This window comes from Cetorhinus maximus, chromosome 12 (genome assembly GCF_964194155.1).
Source record: "Cetorhinus maximus chromosome 12, sCetMax3.hap1.1, whole genome shotgun sequence".
Classification (NCBI taxonomy): Eukaryota; Metazoa; Chordata; class Chondrichthyes; order Lamniformes; family Cetorhinidae; genus Cetorhinus; species Cetorhinus maximus.
In genome coordinates, this window is record NC_135890.1 from 68,456,330 (window position 1) to 68,476,409 (window position 20,080).

At 45.5% G+C, this 20,080-nt stretch overlaps 1 protein-coding gene across 6 annotated transcripts in view; it reads right to left on the reverse strand.

Annotated features, from left to right (window-relative positions):
* The window catches only part of klhl22 (kelch-like family member 22), a 53,390-nt gene that overhangs the window by 25,121 nt on the left and 8,189 nt on the right, over positions 1 to 20,080 (reverse strand). For 3 of the 6 annotated variants that reach the window (XM_078553817.1, XM_078553821.1, XM_078553820.1), the window contains 2 exons: positions 7,695 to 8,008; positions 2,643 to 2,808 (listed from right to left, as the gene is read on the reverse strand). In XM_078553817.1, the coding sequence (XP_078409943.1) occupies positions 2,643 to 2,808; positions 7,695 to 7,936 (408 nt within the window). In that variant the 5' untranslated portion in view covers positions 7,937 to 8,008. The remainder of the gene's footprint in view (positions 1 to 2,642; positions 2,809 to 7,694; positions 8,009 to 20,080) is intronic. The other 3 variants (XM_078553819.1, XM_078553822.1, XM_078553823.1) reach the window with 3 other exon arrangements.

Here is a 20,080-nt window from a genome sequence, read left to right on the forward strand (position 1 = left end):
ACTCTCCATCATCACTAAAATGATGGAAGGGGTCATCAACAATGCTATCAAGCGGCACTTGCTGATGCTCAGTTTGGGTTCTGCCAGGGCCACAGGCTCTTGACCTCATTACAGCCTTGGTTCACATATGAACAAAACTGCTGAACTCCAGAGGTGAGGTGAGAGTGACTGCCCTTGACATCAAGCAAGCTTTTGACCAAGTGTGGCATCAAGGAGCCCTAGCAAAACTGGAGTCAATGGGAATCAGGGGGAAAACTCTCCACTGGTTGGAGTCATACCTAGCACAAAGGAAGACACCTGTGGTTGTTGGAGGTCAATCGTCAATCATCTCAGCTCCAGGATATCACTGCAGGAGTTCCTCAGGGTAGTGTCCTAGGCCCAACCATCTTCAGCTGCTTCATCAATGACCTTCCATCTATCATAAGGTCAGAAGTGGAGATATTCGCTGATGATTGCACAATGTTCAGCACCATTTACAACTCCTCAGATACTGAATCAGTCTAAGTCCAAATGCAGCAAGACCCGGACAATATCCAGGCTTGGACTGACAAGTGGCAAGTAACATTTGCGTCACATAAGTGCCAGGCAATGACCATCTCCAACAAGAGAGAATCAAACCATCACCCCTTGATATTCAATGGCATTACCATCAGAGAAACCCCAATCCTGGACTAGCCATTTAAATACTGTAGCTACAAGAGAAGGTCAGAGGCTAGGAATCACGCAACGAGTAACTCACCTCCTGACTCCCCAAAGCCTGCCCACCATCTACAAGGTACAAGTCAGGAGTGTGATGGAATACTCTCCACTTGCCTGGATGAGTGCAGCTCCAACAACACTCAAGAAGCTTGACACCATCCAGGACAAAACAGCCCGCTTGATTGACACCGCACCCACAAACATTCACTCCCTCCACCAACAACGCACTGTGGCAGTGGTGTGTACCATCTACAAGATGCATTGTAGGAACTCCTTAGACCGCACCTTCCAAACCCATGACCACTACCATCTAGAAGGACAAAGGCAGCAGAAACATGTGAACACCACCGCCTGGAAGTTCCCCTCCAAGCCACTCACTGGAAATATATCACCATTCTTTCACTGTCTGTAGGTCAAAATCCTGGAACACCCTCCCTAACAGCACAGTGAGTGTACCTACACCACATGGACTGCAACAGTTCAAGAAGGCAGCTCACCACCAGCTTCTCAAAGAAAATTAGCGGTGGGCAATAAATGCTGGCCTAGCCAGTGATGACCACATCCCATGAAGGAATGAAGAAAAATGCTAGGCCATGAAGTTACAGATTGTGATGGAATACAACTCTGCTGCTGATGGCCCAAGGTGCCTCTTGGGTATCCCAGTTTTGAGCTGCCAGATCTGTTCTGAATTGATCTCATTTAACATGTTAGCAGTACCACACAACATGAAGAAGAGCATATTCAATGTGAAGATTGATATTCATTTCCGTAAGGTGACTCCTATCAATACTGTCGTGGACTCTGCGACAGGCAGGTTGGTGTGGACGAGGTCATGTAGGTTTTGCCCTCATGTTGGTTCCCTCACCAGCTACTGCAGACCCAGTCTAGTAGCTATGTCCTTTGGGGTTCAGCCAGCTCGGTCAGCAGTGGTGCTCCACTTTTGGTGATGGACTTTGAAGTCTCCCACCTAGAATCCATTCAGTGCCCTTGCTACCCTCAATGCCTATTCCAAGTGATGTTCCACTTGGAGAAGTGCTGATTCATCAGCTGAGGGAAGGCGGTAGGTTGTAATCAACAGGAGTCAATATGGAGGATTCCGAAGGCAACTCCTTCCCAGCTGTATACACTGTGCCCCCTCCTCTGGTGGGTCTGTCCTGTTGGTGGGACAGGACATACCTAGTAAAGGTGATGGAGGAGTCTGGGACATTAGCTGCAAGGTATGATTTGTGAGTATGACTATGTCAGGCTGCTGCTTGACGAGTCTGTGGGACAGCTCTCCCAACTTTTGCACAAGCCCCCCAGATGTTAATGAGGTTGACTTTGCAGGGTTAAGTGAGTGGGTGTGCCTTTGTTGCATCAGGCACCTTGGTCGATGCCAGGTGGTCTGTCCATTTTTATTCTTATTATTCTATTGTTGTTTGATATAACTGAGTGGCTTGCTAGGCCATTTCAAAAGACAGGGAGCCATTTGTGAAAACCTGGAGATCGAAGAAAGGCAAAAATTAAGCAGCCTGACAATGATAGCTGTAAATCTGAACCTTGGGAGTGTGCAAGGACAGAGACAAATGGGAGTGTGAAAGGTAGGCATCTTTTAGGTCAGCTATTTCAACAACCATATAACTTTTGTTACTGGTCCTTCGCGGTTTCAATTCATTTGCTTGCCAGTGAGGCACTTCCACTTGAAGGAGTGTGGCAAATGCAGTTCTATGAAACCCTAAAATCCAGAAAGATAAATCTTCAGGCATTCCCTATGGATTTGGTGACAGGAGCTTCTGATTTGTGTCAATTGCTGTGTAAAGATTCACCCATCACATGAGACCATCCCTATGGGACTCCCAAATGGATAGAATCATGTTCAGTTCCTGAATAATAACCTACTCCCTCAATATAGGAGTAGTAATATTTATGCTCAAGCCTATGGTTAAAGATTATGTCTCAATTACCTGCAGCTGACAAGCAGCCACCAGCACATCCTGTACATTATTCAGGTTCAGCTCCATCTCAGAGGTGTAGATGAAGTCCAAGATTTTGCACATAGCCATATAGGATATCTCATGTAAAAATATCTCCTTCTCCTGCATCTCCCGCAGCCCACCAGCAAACATCCCCCTGCAAACAGGACAGACACTGATCAGTCTTCACATGGTGAAAATAAAGGGCAAAATCTATATAAGTACTTTCCCACTACATAGAGAAAAATAATTTTATTACTTGAGATGTTACTATTTTCCAAAAACAGGACTTAGTCACATTCCCACCAGCACTATGCATAGCATCCTTCCCAGGCAGGAGTTGAGCAACACCGAATGAGAAATTCCAATTGGTGTGAAACAACTGGGGTTTTGACTTGATTAGCAGTCTGAAAGTTAAATCAGGGCTGCCTGTCCCAGAAACAATGCAAGTGGATAGATAAAAGTGAGCATGTGGGAGCACCCTAGCTCATTAATCCAGAAAGAAGTCCATCACAGCATCCAGAACCTCCCATCACACCAACCAGAATTTCTCAACATGCCATCCAGAACCACAGTCACAACATCTGGAACATCAGTCACACCATAAGGAACCTCAAGTCACAAAATCCAGAACCATAGCCACAGCAGCCAGAACCTCAGCCATATCATCCTGAGAATCAGCCACAGCATCTGAAACCATGGTCATCGCATCTGGAACCACACCCACATCATCCAGAACATGAGCCACAGCATTCGAAATCTATGTCAGCATATCCAGAACCTCAGTCACAGCATCCGGAACCTCAGCCACAGCACCCGGAACCTTGGCCACAGCATCCGGAACCTCGGCCACAGCACCCGGAACCTCGGCCACAGCACCCGGAACCTCGGCCACAGCATCCAGAACCTCGGCCGCAGCATCCGGAACCTCGGCCGCAGCATCCGGAACCTCGGCCGCAGCATCTGGATCCGGAACCTCAGTCACAGCATCCAGAACCTCAGCCACAGCATCCGGAACCTCGGCCACAGCATCCGGAACCTCGGCCACAGCATCTGGATCCGGAACCTCAGTCACAGCATCCAGAACCTCAGCCACAGCATCCGGAACCTCGGCCACAGTATCCAGAACCTCGGCCACAGCATCCGGAACCTCAGGCACAGCATCCAGAACCTCAGGCACAGCATCCAGAACCTCAGCCACAGCATCCGGAACCTCAGGCACAGCATCCAGAACCTCAGCCACAGCATCCGGAACCTCAGCCACAACATCCAAAATCTCAGCCACAGCATCCGGAACCTCAGTCACAACATCCAGAACCTCAGCCACAACATCCAAAATCTCAGCCACAGCATCCGGAACCTCAGTCACAACATCCAGAACCTCAGCCACAACATCCAAAATCTCAGCCACAGCATCCGGAACCTCAGCCACAACATCCAAAATCTCAGTCACAGCATCTGGAACCTCAGTCACTGCTTTCAGAGCAATTTACGAACCTGTATGGAATCACAAATGACGGTTCAGGCAATCACAGCCCCAGTTCAGTGATTTCTGTGTCAACATTTTTCCTCCCGACCAGATCCCCAATTGAAAGAACTTTTGGAGTGAGTGTGGAATGATGCCTGTACACTTCCCCTGAAGAACTCAGAAGAAGACAGCCCAACATGGTATTGGAGCCCCATAGCAGTGTTAGAGAGCAAGCTAAAAACTTTCAGCTCATAGAATGTCCTCCCAACTAACTGAGACAGCACAGAGCCCACTTTCCCTAGTGTTTTGGGAAAATATCTTTAATGTGAGCAAGTATGATGCCTTAGGTTCAAAAAGAAAGACTTGCTGTTCTATTGCAGTTTTCATGACCTCAGGACGTCCCAAAGTGCTTTACAACCAATGAAGTACTTATGAGGTGTAGTCACTGTTGTAATGCAAGAAATGCAGCAGCCAATGTGTGCACAGCAAGATCCCACAAACAGCAGTGTGATAATGACCAAATAATCTGTTTTTTTGTCATGGGATAAATATTAGCCAAACCAGCAGGGGTAACTCCCCTGCTCTTCTTTGAAATAGTGCCTTGGGGTCTTCTGCCTCCACCTGAGAGGGCAGACAGGGCTTCAGTCTAATGTCTCATCCAAAAGTGGTCACCTCCAACCATGCAGCACTTATTCAGGACTGCATTGGAGTGTGTGATTTGAAGGGGCTGAGCTTGTTTCTGAAAATTGGACTTCAGACCCAGTTCTGATTCACAGGAGAGGCAAGTGCATGGTCAACCAATTTATCTTCAGGGACAAAATGTCATGACCGGGTATGCTGACCTAGTTAGCTTGTAAGGTAAAAGTTAGGGCCATCTTCAGTTTGAACAATAAAACCATAAAACCTACCACTGAAATAACACAGCTGAAGGAAGATGGTATTCTGGATGAATGAGATGAAATGGGTTAAAACTTTTGTGATCTGGCAAAATTTTCACCATAAGATTCATATTTTTTATTATTATTATATATTATTTCAGAAGTTTAAACCCTCTGAACGTGGCAGGACAGGAAGCAGCACTGATGGCATAAATAAAGAATTGCAGTCTAATTCGTAGACAGTCTGAGATAGGAGGAAATCAGATGAGGTTCACATGATTTTAGGCAAAAAACTGAATCAAGCATAGTCCATTGTTAACTATCAAGACAAACAGAAAATAAATAATTGGGTAGCAGTGCTTTTCTCCACAACACTATGATTTGTCAGCACAATAAGTACAACATTTCACAACCACAAAGACACATACCCCAGAACACACACAATCCCAAATACAAGCACACAATACACATATGCACAACTCCAAAGAATGTGAAACACACATACACAACACACACACGCACGCATGCACACACACACACAACCCCCAAACACACTTGCGCTCTCCAAACCCATGCACACAACCCCTCAAACCCATGCGCATAACCCCTCAAACACACACCTCACCAAAAACACATACCCAATTACCCCGCCAGCTCCAAAAACACACAGCTCTAAACACACAATAACACACCCCACCCCCAAACACACCAAGATACAAATGGATGCAACCCCAAGCATACACAAACAAGTCCATGCACACACAAACACGCACAAGCACACGCACATACATCCAAGCATTGCCAAGCAAACACATACATACAAAGCCACCCACACACGTACAAACACCCACACACCCCAAGCACACACACAACTCCAAACACACACACAAAGTAATTCACACACCCAAACGCATACTACACTCACACAGAAACACAACGTACACACACACACTCTCTCAAACTTATACACACTCTAAAATACACACCCTCAAACACACATGCGCACTCTCCCAAATACACATGTGCACACTCCCAAACACACTGCCCCCTCACACACACACTTCCAAACACACACATACTCTTAGACATACAAAAAACCCTCACACATACTTTCACATACACACACATACAACTCCAAAAGCACAGACACCAACAAACACACAACCCTTCAAAAACATACCCACCCACAAACACACACACACCCATAAGACCACAAGACATAGGAGCAGAAATTAGGCCATTCGGCCCATTGAGTCTGCTCCGTCATTCAATCATGGCTGATAAGTTTCTCAACCCCATTCTCCCACCTTCTCCCCATAACCTTTGATCCCCTTACCAATCAATAACCTATCTATCTCGCTCTTAAATACACTCAATGACCTGGCCTCCACAGCCTTCTGTGGCAATGAATTCCATAGATTCACCACTCTCTGGCTAAAGAAGTTTATCCTCATCTCTGTTCTAAAAGGTCTTCCCTTTACTCTGAGGCTGTGCCCTCGGGTCCTAGTCTCTCCTACTAATGGAAACATCTTCCCCATGTCCACTCTATCCAGGCCTTTCAGTATTCTGTAAGTTTCAATCAGATCCACCCTCATCCTTCTAAACTCCATCGAGTATAGACCCAGAGTCCTCAAACGTTCCTCATATGTTAAGCCTTTCATTCCTGGGATCATTCTCGTGAACCTCCTCTGGACCCTCTCCAGGGCCAGCACATCCTTCCTGAGATACGGGGCCCAAAATTGCTCACAATATTCTAAATGTGGTCTGACCAGAGCCTTATAAAGCCTCAGCAGCACATCCCTGCTTTTATATTCTAGTCCTCTCGAAACCGCCTCCTCAATACTACCTGTCCCTCCACCTATCTTTGTATCATCTGCAAACTTAGCCAGGATGCCCTCAGTTCCTTCATCTAGATCATTAATGTATAAAGTGAAAAGTTGTGGTCCCAACACTGACCCCTACGGAACTCCACTAGTCACTGGCTTCCATCCTGAGAAGGACACCCTTATCCCCACTCTCTGCCTCCTGCCAGACAGCCAATCTTCTATCCATGCTAGTACCTTGCCTCTAACACCATGGGCTCTTATCTTACTGAGCAGCCTCCTGTGCGGTACCTTGTCAAAGGCCTTTTGGAAATCCAAATAGATAACATCCATTGGCTCTCCTTTGTCTAACCTACTTGTTACCTCCTCAAAGAATTCTAACAGATTTGTCAGGCATGACCTCCCCTTGATGAAACCATGCTGACTTTGCCCTATTTTACCATGCACTTCTAAGTATTCTGAAATGTCATCCTTAATAATGGACTCTAAAATCTTACCAACGACCGAGGTCAGGCTAATCGGCCTGTAATTTCCCGTCTTTTGCCTCACTCCCTTCTTAAACAGGGGGGTTACATTTTTCAGTCCCCCTCAAATATACATTCTCAAATACACAGACCCAGTCCCAAAAACCCTTCCCTCCCAAAAACAGACACACAAACCAAACACTCATACATACCATGAACATGGACCCTCCAAAAGCCACCCACACACAACTTCAAACACCCACCTACCATCAAACGCACATCCAAAATGCACACTCCCAAACATGCACATACTCCCCAAAACACACAAACACTCCCAAACACCCAATCTCACACACGCATACACACACAAAGAAATCCACCCCCAAACACAAAGAACACCAAACACACACCTAGAACCACAGTACATGAGACATGTGCAGTACCTAAAATAGTCACATGATGCTGCCAGAAGTATGCGGTGAGCTTCGATGGACTTCCCCTCTACGATCAGTGTAACATCAAATAGGCTTGCACTGTTTCGGAGTGCGACTAGTCCATCGAGCAGAGACTGGGAATGTGCCGAGCTCTGATAGGTCTGGCTCACTTTTTTCTGACTTTTCTGTTTGTCCTCGTGCTCTTCTGCCATGGTCATTTAAATGCTGCCAATGACACCCATCCTTCAGGAAAATGTTTTGCCAACAGACAGCTTTACACACTGACTCTTCTGAAAAATATTGAAAATCCCAAAATCATTCAGCAGGTCGGAAACCAGGCATGTGTTGTTGGAATGTCATAAATAAAAACCAGAATTATCTCTGGATTTGTCTTTTCTGAGTAGTTACCTGATTGTAGCCAGGAGGACTGATGCCTTGGGTTAGTGAGAACGGAAAATAAGCATCAACCAGGATTCCCACACCTAGCCATTATTATTTAACCCCTATTGGAAAAGGGCACCTGTGGTCATCCTAATGAAGATTATGTCAAGGATGCCTCAAACAGTCCTTCACGTGACCAAATACTTTAGACAGACACAAAGTATAGCTGTGAGAGGGGTATTCTAGTACAGTTGATATCTTGCATGAGTCATTACCTCAGGGAGAGGCAGGCAGAAAATGGTGGAGCAAGGGAGAGAGAAGGGTATAAAGATGGGGTTAGTGAAAGCCAAATAGCAATTTTATTCCCTAGCTAATGATTCCATTCCTCTTTCTGACCACTGAATCAGGCTGAACCATACATTTTGAAACCTCAGTGTCACATCTCACCCTGAGCTGAACTTCCAACTCTGATCCTTTCCATCACAAAGTATCCTGGTTGATGCCAACTTTGCTCCTATTCTTTCATCCACTATGTGAGCCCTATCTTGTCCTTACCCAACACTCTCACATTTCCTTGTCTATGAAAAACCAGGAGCCCAGCTGACCTTGAGTATTGATATTCAGTGGATACTCTAGGTAAATGTATTGCTCCCTGCTGTACCAATTATATCAGATCAGTAAAGGCAGGGATGTACCTGGGACTTTCCTGCACTGTATGGCTCAGCACAACACCTTGTAATGCACTGAGTCATCAAGGGTCCTTCCACTCCAACATCATAAGCTGTAACTTTTTATCATTATTATCCTTAAACTAGATGTTGGAAAGATTGCCTTTAAACTGTGACATCTGCTATAATCCACAAACAGTACAGGTATGAGGTTTTACTTCACAGTACCCTATTCAGCCTCCATGAAGTCAACTAGGATACATACAGGAAATCCCATCACACCAATAAACTCAGCATTTTTATTACTGTCCTCTCCTTTCATGAAGGTGTCAACTCCTAATGAGTTTTATGGCCCACAAGCACCTGTCACCTGTCCTCAATTACCTTACCATAAAGGTATGAGCCTCTCAACCATGGGAGGCATTGCAACTGGGAAGATCCTCACTTGATATTCAAATACAGTCACTAGGGGCCAACGACACAGTGATCAGGAGCTAGGACCCTGCTGAACTTCCCATCCCAAGCCCAGAGAGAGTACTGTCCTGCACTGATATCAGTGCTTAAATCGGCTTAAGTGCAGAATGGCCCTGCCTTTTCCCATTAGGGAATCTTTATCAGGTATTGTAAAGACAACCTACGTTGCTTATTACAAACGTCTAGGAGTACGGTTTGGGCATAGAGTGTGAAGTTGGGAGTTTGGTGAGAATTGGTGGGAATCTCAAGGGTCTCTTTCTAAAATTTACTCTTGTTTGCATTTAGCATTTAAGTAAAATTTACTATTCAAGTTTAAGTTTCTTCAAGTCTTAAACAGGGTTAAACAAGCTCTCTACTGGAGAACAGCTGTAAGTAGTTAAATAGGGAACTAGTTTAATCTGGTTTCTGCAGCTGTAGCAGAGCTGACTCATTTCAAGTTTTAGGTAGTATAAATATAGAGGTCTGGGGTGCAGTTTGGGCACATAGTTGAGAGAAATTGAGAGTGAGGGAGTTTGGTGAAGGAGGTGCTCCTTTCTTTTCAGCCTCCACTAGTTAGTGAGTATTTTTCCTTTGTCTCCAAGCTAGGAGAGTGCAACTCAACTCATAAGCTGATTGGTCAGTAAGTATCCATATGGGGGATAATAGAATGTGCTGTGCAGAAGTAAAACATAAAAGTTCTAAATAACCCTTAATTACCTGCAGGAGAACAGAAGGAGCTGATTGGTGAGTGTAAGTCTGTAATTCTACTATCAACTAGTTTAAAAGTAAATTTAAGGTATGCATGGGCAGCTCAGCTAAGTGGCATATGCCTCCTGGGGTATGTGGGAAGCTGTGGACACTTCATGTGGCCTTGATGAATACGTCTGCAGTAAGTGTCACCGGCTGCAGAAACTTGAGCTCCAGGTTTTGGAACTCAAGTGGTGGCTGGAGTCACTATGACATATCCATGAGGCTGAGGAATACATGAATAGGGAGATGAACACAACACAGGTTAGGAACATGAAAGCAAAGAGGGAATGGGTGACCACAAAAGTCTAGGAGGGCCTGGCAGGTAGTCTGAGTCTATCTTGCTCACGAACCGGTTTACCATTTTGGACACTGGTGAGGGTGATGGTTCCTCAGAGGCATGAGGCAACAGCCAGGTTTGGGGCACCATGGGTGGCTCAGTTGCACAGGCAGGAAGGAAGAAGAATGGAAAAGAAATAGCGGTAGGGGATTTGATAGTTAGGGGATTAGACAGGTGTTTCTACAGCAGTAGAAATGACTCCAGGATGGTAGGTTGCCTCCCTCATGCCAGGATCACGGATGTCACAGACCGACTGTAGGACATTCTTATGTGGGAGGCTCAACAGCCAGAGGTTTTGGTTACCATTGGTATCAACAACATAGGCGGGAAGAGGTCATGAAAGCAGATTTTAGGGGCCTAGGTAAGGCATTAAAAAGCAAGATCTCAGAGGTAGTAATCTCTGGATTACTCCCAGAGCCTTGTGCTAGTGAGCATAGAAATAGGAGGTTAGAGCTGATCAATATGTGGCTGGAGAGATGTTGCAGGAGGGAGGGCTTCAGATTCCTGGGGCACTGGGACCAGTTCTGGGGGAGATAGGGCCTGTACAAGCTGAACAGTTTGCACCTCAATTGGCCGGGACCAATATCCTCGCCGGGAGATTTGCAAATGCTTTAGGTAGGGTCTAAACTAGTTCGGCAGGAGAATCTGAGGGTAAACTCAGATGGAGCAAAATTGGAAATGGAAGGTAGAAAATTAATGAGCGAGTCTGGAAGGCAGAGGAAACAAAGGTTAGGAAATTAAAAAAATAAGTTTGGCAGTTCTCAAGGGTATATACTTCAATGCAAGTATAGCAAATAAAGCAGATGAGTTGAGGGCACAAATACAAATCTGGTAGTATGACAATGTAGCAATACAGAAACATGGCTTAAAGAGGGACAGGAATGGTGGCTCAACATTCCTGGTTACAGGGTTTTCAGACAAGATAGAGAGGGGGATAAGAAGGGGCAATTTTGGTCAGAGAAACAGTTACAGTTTGGAGGGATGATATGTTAGAAGCATCATCAATTGAGTCATTTGCATTTTTAAAAATTCATTCATGGGACGTGGCCTTCACTGGCTAGGCCAGCATTTATTGCCCATCCCTAATTGCCCTTGAGAAGGTGGTGGTGAGCTGCCTCCTTGAACCGCTGCAGTTCATGTGGTGTAGGTACGCCAACAGTGCTGTTAGGAAGGGAGTTCCAGGATTTTGACCCAGTGACAGTGAAGGAACGGCAATATATTTCCAAGTCAGGATGGTGAGTGACTTGGAGGAGAACTTCCAAGTGGTGGTGTTCCCATCTATCTGCTGTCCTTGTCCTTCTAGATGGTAGTGGTCGTGGGTTTGGAAGGTGCTGTCAAAGGAGCCTTGGTGAATTCCTGCAGTGCAACTTGTTAGTGGTACACAATGCTGCTACAGTTCAATGCTGGTGGAGGGAGTGAATGTTTGTGGATGTGGTGCCAATTAAGCAGGCTGCTTTGTCCTGGACGATGTCAAGCTTCTTGTGTGTTGTGGGAGTTGCACTCCTCCAGGCAAGTGGAGAGTATTCCATCATACTCCTGACTTGTGCCTTGTAGATGGCGGGCAGGATTTGGGGAGTCAGGAGGTGAGTTACTTATCACACGATTCCTAGCCTCTGACCTGCTCTTATAGCCACAGTAATTTTATGGCTAATCCAGTTAAGTTTCTGGTCAATGGTAACCCCCAGGATTTTGATGGTGGGAGATTCAGTGATAATAATGTCATTGGACATCAAAAGGCAATCTCTCCTTTGCCTCCACCTATCACTGGCCCTCCATTCAGCTTCACCTGTCCAACCCCCTTTAAACAGCTTATATTTAACCACATTTCAATTTCTCTTTAGTTCTGATGAAGAGTCATATGGATTCGAAAGGTTAACTGTTTTCCTCTCCACAGATGCTGTCAGACCTGCTGAGCTTTTCCAGCAATTTGTCTTTGTTTCAGATTTCCAGCATCTGCAGTATTTTGCTTTTCACAGAATCACACAGTGCAGAAGAGGCCCTTCGGCCCATTGAGTCTGCACCGACACATGAGAAACACCTGACCTACCTACCTAATCTCATTTACCAGCACTTGGCCCATAGCCTTGAATGTTATGACGTGCCAAGTGCTCATCCAGGTACTTTTTAAAGGATGTGAGGCAACCCGCCTCCACCACCCTCCCAGGCAGTGCATTCCAGACCGAAAAGTTTTCCTCACATCCCCCCCCTAAACCTCCTGCCCTTCACCTTGAACCTATGTCCCCTCGTGACTGACCCTTCAACTAAGGGGAACAGCTGCTCCCTATCCACCTTGTCCAAGCCCCTCATAATCTTGTATACTTCGATCAGGTCGTCCCTCAGTCTTCTCTGCTCCAATGAAAACAACCCAAGTCTATCCAACCTCTGTTCATAACTTAAATGTTTCATGCAACATCCTGGTGAATCTCCTCTGCACCCCCTCCAGTGCAATCACATCCTTCCTATAATGTGGCGACCAGAACTGCACACAGTACTCCAGCTGTGGCCTCACCAAGGTTCTATACAACTCCAACATGACCTCCCTACTTTTGTAATCTATGCCTTGATTGATAAAGACAAGTGTGCCATCTGCCTTTTTCACCACCCCACTAACATGCCCCTCCGCCTTCAGAGATCTATGGACACACACGCCACGGTCCCTTTGTTCCTCAGAACTGCCTAGTGTCATGCCGTTCATTGAATACTTCCTTGTCAAATTACTCCTTCCAAAGTGTATCACCTCACACTTTTCAGGGTTAAATTCCATCTGCCGCTTATATGCCCATTTGACCATCCCGTCTACATCTTCCTGTAGCCAAAGACACTCAACCTCACTGTTAACCACCCGGCCAATCTTTGTGTCATCCGCAAACTTACTAATCCTACTCCCACATAGTCATCTATGTCGTTTATATAAATGAAGAATAATAGGAGACCCAGCACAGATCCCTGTGGTAAGCCACTGGACACGGGCTTCCAGTCGCTAAAGTAGCCTTCTGTCATCACCCTCTTTCTCCTACGACTAAGCCAATTTTGAATCCAGCTTATCAAATTACCCTGTATCCCATGTGCGTTTGTCTTCTTTATAAGTCTCCCACGTGGGACCTTGTCAAAGGCTTTGCTGAAATCTATATAAACTACATCAACTGCACTATCCTCATCTACACACCTGGTCACCTCCTCAAAATATTCAGTCAAATTTGTTAGGCATGACCTCCCTCTGACAAAGCCAAGCTGTCTATCCCTGATGAAACCTTGCCTCTCCAAATGGAGATAGATTCTCTCCTTCAGAACTTTCTCCAATAGTTTCCCTACCACCGACGTGAGACTTACTGGTCTGCAGTTCCCTGGCTTATCTCTACAACCTTTCTTAAATAGCGGAACCACATTAGCTGTTCTCCAGTCCTCTGGCACCTCCCTCTGTGGCCAGAGAGGAATTAAAAATTTGGGTCAGAGCCCCTGCAATCTCCTCCCTTGCCTCCCTCAGCCGTCTGGAACACAAATCATCCAGACCTGGAGATTTGTCCACTTTTAAGCCTGCCAACACCTCCGATACCTTGTCACTCCCTATGTCAATTTGCTCAAGAACCTTGCAGTCCCTCTCCCCGAGTCCCATACCTTCATCCTCATTCTCTTGGGTGAAGATGGATGTGAAGTATTCGTTCAACACTCCACCAATGTCCTCTGGCTCCACCCCATAGATTGCCCCCTTGGTCCCTAATGGGCCCTAATCTTTCCCTGGTTATCCTCTTCCCATTGATATACTTATAGAATATCTTGTGGTTTTCCCTACTTTTACCAGCCAGAGCTTTCTCATATCCCCTCTTTGCTTTCTTAAGCTCCACCCTGCACTTTCTGTACTCCACTAATGCCTCCCACTGCTCTACTGTAGATTTCCCCACAAGTAGCTGTTCCCAGTCTACCTTGGCCAGATCCTGCCTTATTTTACTAAAATCTGCTCTCCCCCAATCCAAAACATTTTTTTGCAACTTGTCTATTTCTTTGTCCATAACAAGCTTAACAAGCTTTTATCAAAGGGCAATGGTTGGATTCTCTCTTGTTGGAGATGGTCACTGCCTGACACTTGTGTGGCGTGAATGTTACTTGCCACTTGTCAGCCCAAGCCTGGATATTGTCCAGGTCTTGCTGCATTTGGACATGGACTGCTTCAGTGTCTGAGGAGTCGCCAATGTTTTTTTTTCCATCACAACATGTAGGAAACTCTTTCGAGTTATCAACAGTCACAGATTGCAACTCTTTCGAGTACAATCACAGTTCTTGGTTTCCGGGAGTGGGACATGAACCCACAACCCTCTGATTCAAAGGCGAGGGTGCTATGAACTGAGCCACAGCCGACACCTCGTTGAGTCGCCAATGTTGCTGAACATCGTGCAATCATCAGCAAACATCCCCACTTCTGACCTAACGATGGAAGGAAGGTGATTGATGAAGCAGCTGAAGATGGTTGGGCCGATGACACTACCCTGAGGAACTCCTGCGGTGATGTCCTGGAACTGAGATGACTGACCTCCAACAACCACAACCATTTTCCTTTGTGCTAGGTATGACTCCAACCAGTGGAGAGTTTTCACCCTGATTCCCATTGACTCCAGTTTTGCTAGGGCTCCTTGATGCCACGCTCTGTCAAATGCGGCCTCGATGTCAAGGGCAGTCACTCTGTCACCTCACCTCGGGAGTTCAGTTCTTTTGTCCAAGTTTGAACCAAGGCTGTAATGGGGTCAGGAGCTAAGTGGCCCTAGCAGAACCAAAACTGGGTGTCAGTGAGCAGGTTATTGCTAACCAAGTGCCGCTTGACAGCACTGTTGATGACTCCTTCCATTACTCTACTGATGATGGAGGGTAGACTGGGGTGGTAATTAGCTGGGTTGGATTTGTCCTGCTTTTTATGTACAGGACACGCCTGGGCAATTTTCCACATGGCTGGGTAGAAGCCAGTGTCGTAGTTGTATTGGAACAGCTTGACGAGGGACACAGCAAGTTCTGGAGCACAAGTCTTCAGTACTATTGCCGGAATATTGTCAGGGCCCACAGCCTTTGCAGTATCCAGTGCCTTCAGCCATTTCTTGACATCATGTGGAGTGAATCTAATTGGCTGAAGACTGTCATCTGTGATGCTGGGGAGCTCCAGAGGAGGCTGAGATGGATTAACCACTCGGCACTTCTGGCTGAAGATTGTAGCAAATGCTTCAGCCTTATCTTTTTCACTGATGTGCTGGGCTCCTCCATCATTGAGGATATTTGTGGAGCCTCCTCCAGTGAATTGTTTAATTGGCCACCACCATCCACAACTGGATGTAGCAGGACTGCAGAGCTTAGATCTGATCTGTTGGTTGTGGGATCGCTTAGCTCTATCACCTGCTGCTTATGCTGTTTGGCACACAAGTAGTCCTGTGTTATAGCTTCAGGTTGACACCTCATTTTTTAGGTATGCCCTCCTACACTCTTCATTGAACCAGGGTTGATTCCCTGGCTTGATGATAATGGCAGAGTGGGGGATATGCTGGGACATGAGGTTACAGATTGTGTTTGAGTACAATTCTGCTGCTGCTGGTGGCCCACAGTGCCTCATGGATGCCCAGTCTTGAGTTGTTGGGTCTGTTCGAAATCTATCCCATTTAGCGTGGTGGTAGTGCCTCACAACGCAATGGACGGTATCCTTAATGTGAAGGCAGGACTTCATCTCCAATACTGTCATGGACAGATGTATCTGTGGCAAACAGGTTGGTGAGGATGAGGTCAAGTATGTTTTTCCCTCTTGTTGTTTCCCTCACCACCTGCCACAGGCTCCCTCAAGCAGCTATGTCATTTAGGACTCGGCCAGTAGTGGTGCTACCAAGCCACTCTTGGTGATGGACATTGAAGTCTCCCACCCAGATTACATTCTGCACCCTTACCACCCTCAGTGCTTCTTCCAATTGGTGTTCAACATGGCAGAGCACTGATTTATCAGCTGAGGGAGGGTGGCACATTGTAATCAGCAGGAAGTTTCCTTGCCCAGGTTTGACCTGATGCCATGAGACTTCATGGGGTCCGGAGTCGATGTTCAGGACTCTCAGGGCAACTCCCTCCCGGCTGTATACCATTGTGCCACCACCGCCAGCTCTGCTGGGCCTATCCTGCCGGTGGAACAGGACATTCCCAGTGATGATGATGGTGATGTATGGGACATTGTCTGTACGGTATGATTCTGTGAGGATGGCTGTCAGGCTGTTGCTTGACTAGTCTGTGAGACAACTCTCTTAATCTTGGCACTAGCCCCCAGATGTTAGTAAGGAGCACTTTGCAGGGTCGACAGGGCTGAAACTGCCGTTGTCGTTTCTGGTGCTGGGTGGTCCGTCCAGTTTCATTCCTATTTTGTGGCTTTGTAGTGATTTGTTACAACTGAGTGGCTTGGTAGACCATTTCAGATGGCATTTTAAGAGTCAACCACATTGCTGTAGGTCTGGAGTCACTTGTAGGACTACAGATTTCCCTAAAGGGCATTAGTGAACCAGATGGGCTTTTACAACAATCGACAATGGTTTCATGGTCATCATTTGACTTTTAATTCCAGATTTTTATTGAATTCAAATTCCACCATCTGCCGTGGTGGGATCTGAACCCGGGTTCCCGAAGCATTACCCTGGGTTTCTGGATTACTAGCCCAGCAACAATACCACTATGCCATCGTCTCCCCTTAGGAACAAAAAAGGGGCAGTCACACTACTGGGAGTGTACTATAGACCCCCAGTCATGGAGATGGAAGACCAAAAACTATAGGGATGTAATAGTGAGGATTTTAACTACCCCAAAATTAACCAGGATTGTTTTAGTGTGAAAGGAATGGAGGGAATATAATTCTTAGGAGGCATTCAGGAGAACTCTTTTAGCTGGTATGTAGCAAGTAGAACAAGAGAGGGCACAGTTCTGGATTAGTTTTAGGTAAAGAAGCTGGTCAGGTGGAAGGAGTGGCAGTGGGGAGTATTTTGGTGGCAGTGGTCATAAAGTTACTTTTAACATAATTATGGAAAAGGACAAAAATAGAACAAGAATTAAAGTTGTATGTTGGGGTAAAGCCAATTTTACTAAGCTGAGAAGTGATTTAGCAAAATTGGACTAGAAACAGCTACTTGAAGGTAAATCAGTGTCAGACTAGTGGGAGGTATTCAAAGGGGAAATCCAAGCTTACACATGTTCTCACAAAGAAGAAGGGTAGGACAGCCAAATAGAGTCCCCTGGATATCAAGCTTACAGGGTAAGATAAGGCATAAAAGGAAAGCTCATGTTAGGCACTGAGAACTCAATACTACAGAAAGCCAAGAGGAGTATAGAAACTGCAAGGGGTGAAATCAAAAAGGAAATTGGGAAAGCAAAAGAGATGGCATGAAAGAATATTGGCAAGCAAAATCAAGGTGAACCCAAAGATGTTTTATCAATTCATTAAGACTAAGAGAATAACTAAGGAAAGAGTAGGATCCATAAAAGAACAGAAAGGTAACCTTGTGTCTGAAGGCAGAGGATGTGGGTGTGGTTCTTAATGAATATTTTGTGACTGCCTTCACAAAAGGGAGGAACAATGCAGACATTGTAGTTAGGAGTGTGAAGGATTAGGTGTGATAAACATAGGAAGAGAGGAAGTATTAAGGGAATTTGCATCCTTGAAAGCGGATAAATCACCAGGGTCGGATAAAGTGTACCCCAGACTGTTAAAAGAAGCCAGGGAGAAAACAGCGGAACGTCTGACCATCATTTTCCAATCCTCACTGGATACAGATGTGGTACCAGAAGACTGCTAACGTTGTACCTTTGTTTAAAATGGGAGCAAGGAATAGACTGAATAACTACAGGCTGGCCAGTCAGTTTAACCTCGGTGGCAGGCAAATTATTGGAATCAATTCTGATAGACAGGATAAACTGTCAGTTAGAAAGGCACGGATTAATCAAGGATAGTCAGCATGGATTTGTTAAGGGAAGGTCGTGTCTGATTAACTTGATTGATTTTTTGAGGAAGTAATTGATGAAAGTAATGTAGTTGGTGTGGTCTACATGGATTTTGGCATGGCTTTTGACAAGGTCCCACATGGCAGACTGCTTTAAAGAAAAAATAAAAGCCCATGGAATCCAGAGGAACGTAGCAAGCTGGATACAAAATTCACTCAGTGACAGGAAAAGGATAATTGTTGATGGGTGTTTTTGTGACTAGGAGGATGTTTCCAGTGGGGTTCCACAGGGCTCAGTACTGGGTATCCTGCTTTTTGTGGTATATATTAATGACTTGAATGTAAAAGTCCAAAGGGAAAATGATCTAGAAGTTTGCAGACGACAAATTGGGTGCATGGTTGATAGTGAGGAGAATAGCTGTAGACTGTAGGAAGATATCAATGGACTGGTCAGGTGGGCAGAAAAGTGGCAAATGAAATTCAACCCAGAGAAGAGTGAAGTGATGTGTTTGTGGCGGTCAAACAAGGCAAAGGAATAAATGGGAGGATACTGAGAGGTGTAGAGAAAGTAAGGGACCTTAGAGTGAATGTCCACAAATCCCTGAAGGTAGCAGGACACGTATATAAGGTGGTTAAGAAGGCATGTGGAATCTTTTCCTTTATTAGTCGAGACATAGAATATAAGTGCAGGGAACTAAATAAAACATTAGTTGGGGCACAACTTAAGTACTGCGTAAGCTTATAGAAAGGATGTAATTGCATTTGTGAGGGTACAGAGGAGATTTGCATAGTTGTTGCCAGGACTGGAAAATTGTAGCTATGAGGAAAGATTGGATAGGCTGGGGTTGTTCTCCTTGGAACAGAGGAGGCTGATGAGAGATTTGATTGAGATGTACAAAATTGAGGGCCTGGATAGAGTGGATGGGAAGGGCCTATTTACTTTAGCAGAGAGGTCAGTGACTGGGGGCACAGATTTAAAGTGATTGGTAGAAGGATTGGAGGGGAGATGAGGAAAATGTTTTCCACCCAGAGGGTGGCTGGGGTCTGGAACTCACTCACTGAAGGGTAGTAGAGGCAGAAAACTTCACCTTGCTTAAAAGGTACCTGGATGTGCACCTGAAGTGCCATAATATGCAGGGCTACGAACCAAATACTGGAAAGTGGGATTAGGCTGGGTGACTCATTTATTCGGCTGGCATAGGCACGATGGGCCAACTGGCCTCTTTCTGTGCTGTAAACTTTTTATGATTGTCTGGAGAAAATAAGCCTTTAAAGTGCTTCCTGTTCAAACATAGTTTTTAGAAGCATCTATAGTTTCCTCTTTTTTTTTATCTTCCTGTAACTCATTAGGTGAGGGGGCTGTTGACTAAGATTGATCCAAAAATAATCCTCCCTCTGCATTAAGATTGCCTAACAGTACTTTCCTGCTGACCCAGTTCTAGAGTACACCTGGCAGGGAAGCGGGTGCCTTTGCAGGCTGCACTTGTCCCCCTTATGCTGGGTTTTACCCCAGTGCTTTATAATCGTGGTTTATTCAGTTTTAACAACAATAACTTGCATTTATATGGCACTTTTAACATAGAAAAATGTTCCAAGATGTTTCACAATAACATTATCAGAAAAAAGTGACACAGAGCCACAGAAAGAAATATTAGGACAGGTGACCAAAACTTCAGTCAAAGCCCGAGGTCACTTCTCACACTGATGGCTCCGAGAATTCAAAACTCGCAAGATATAAGTTACTCAGCGAGTTGTTGCGATCAGGAATGCACAGGTGAAAGGAAGCAGGTTCAATTGTAACTTTCAAAATGAAATTTGATAAGTGCTTGGAGGAGA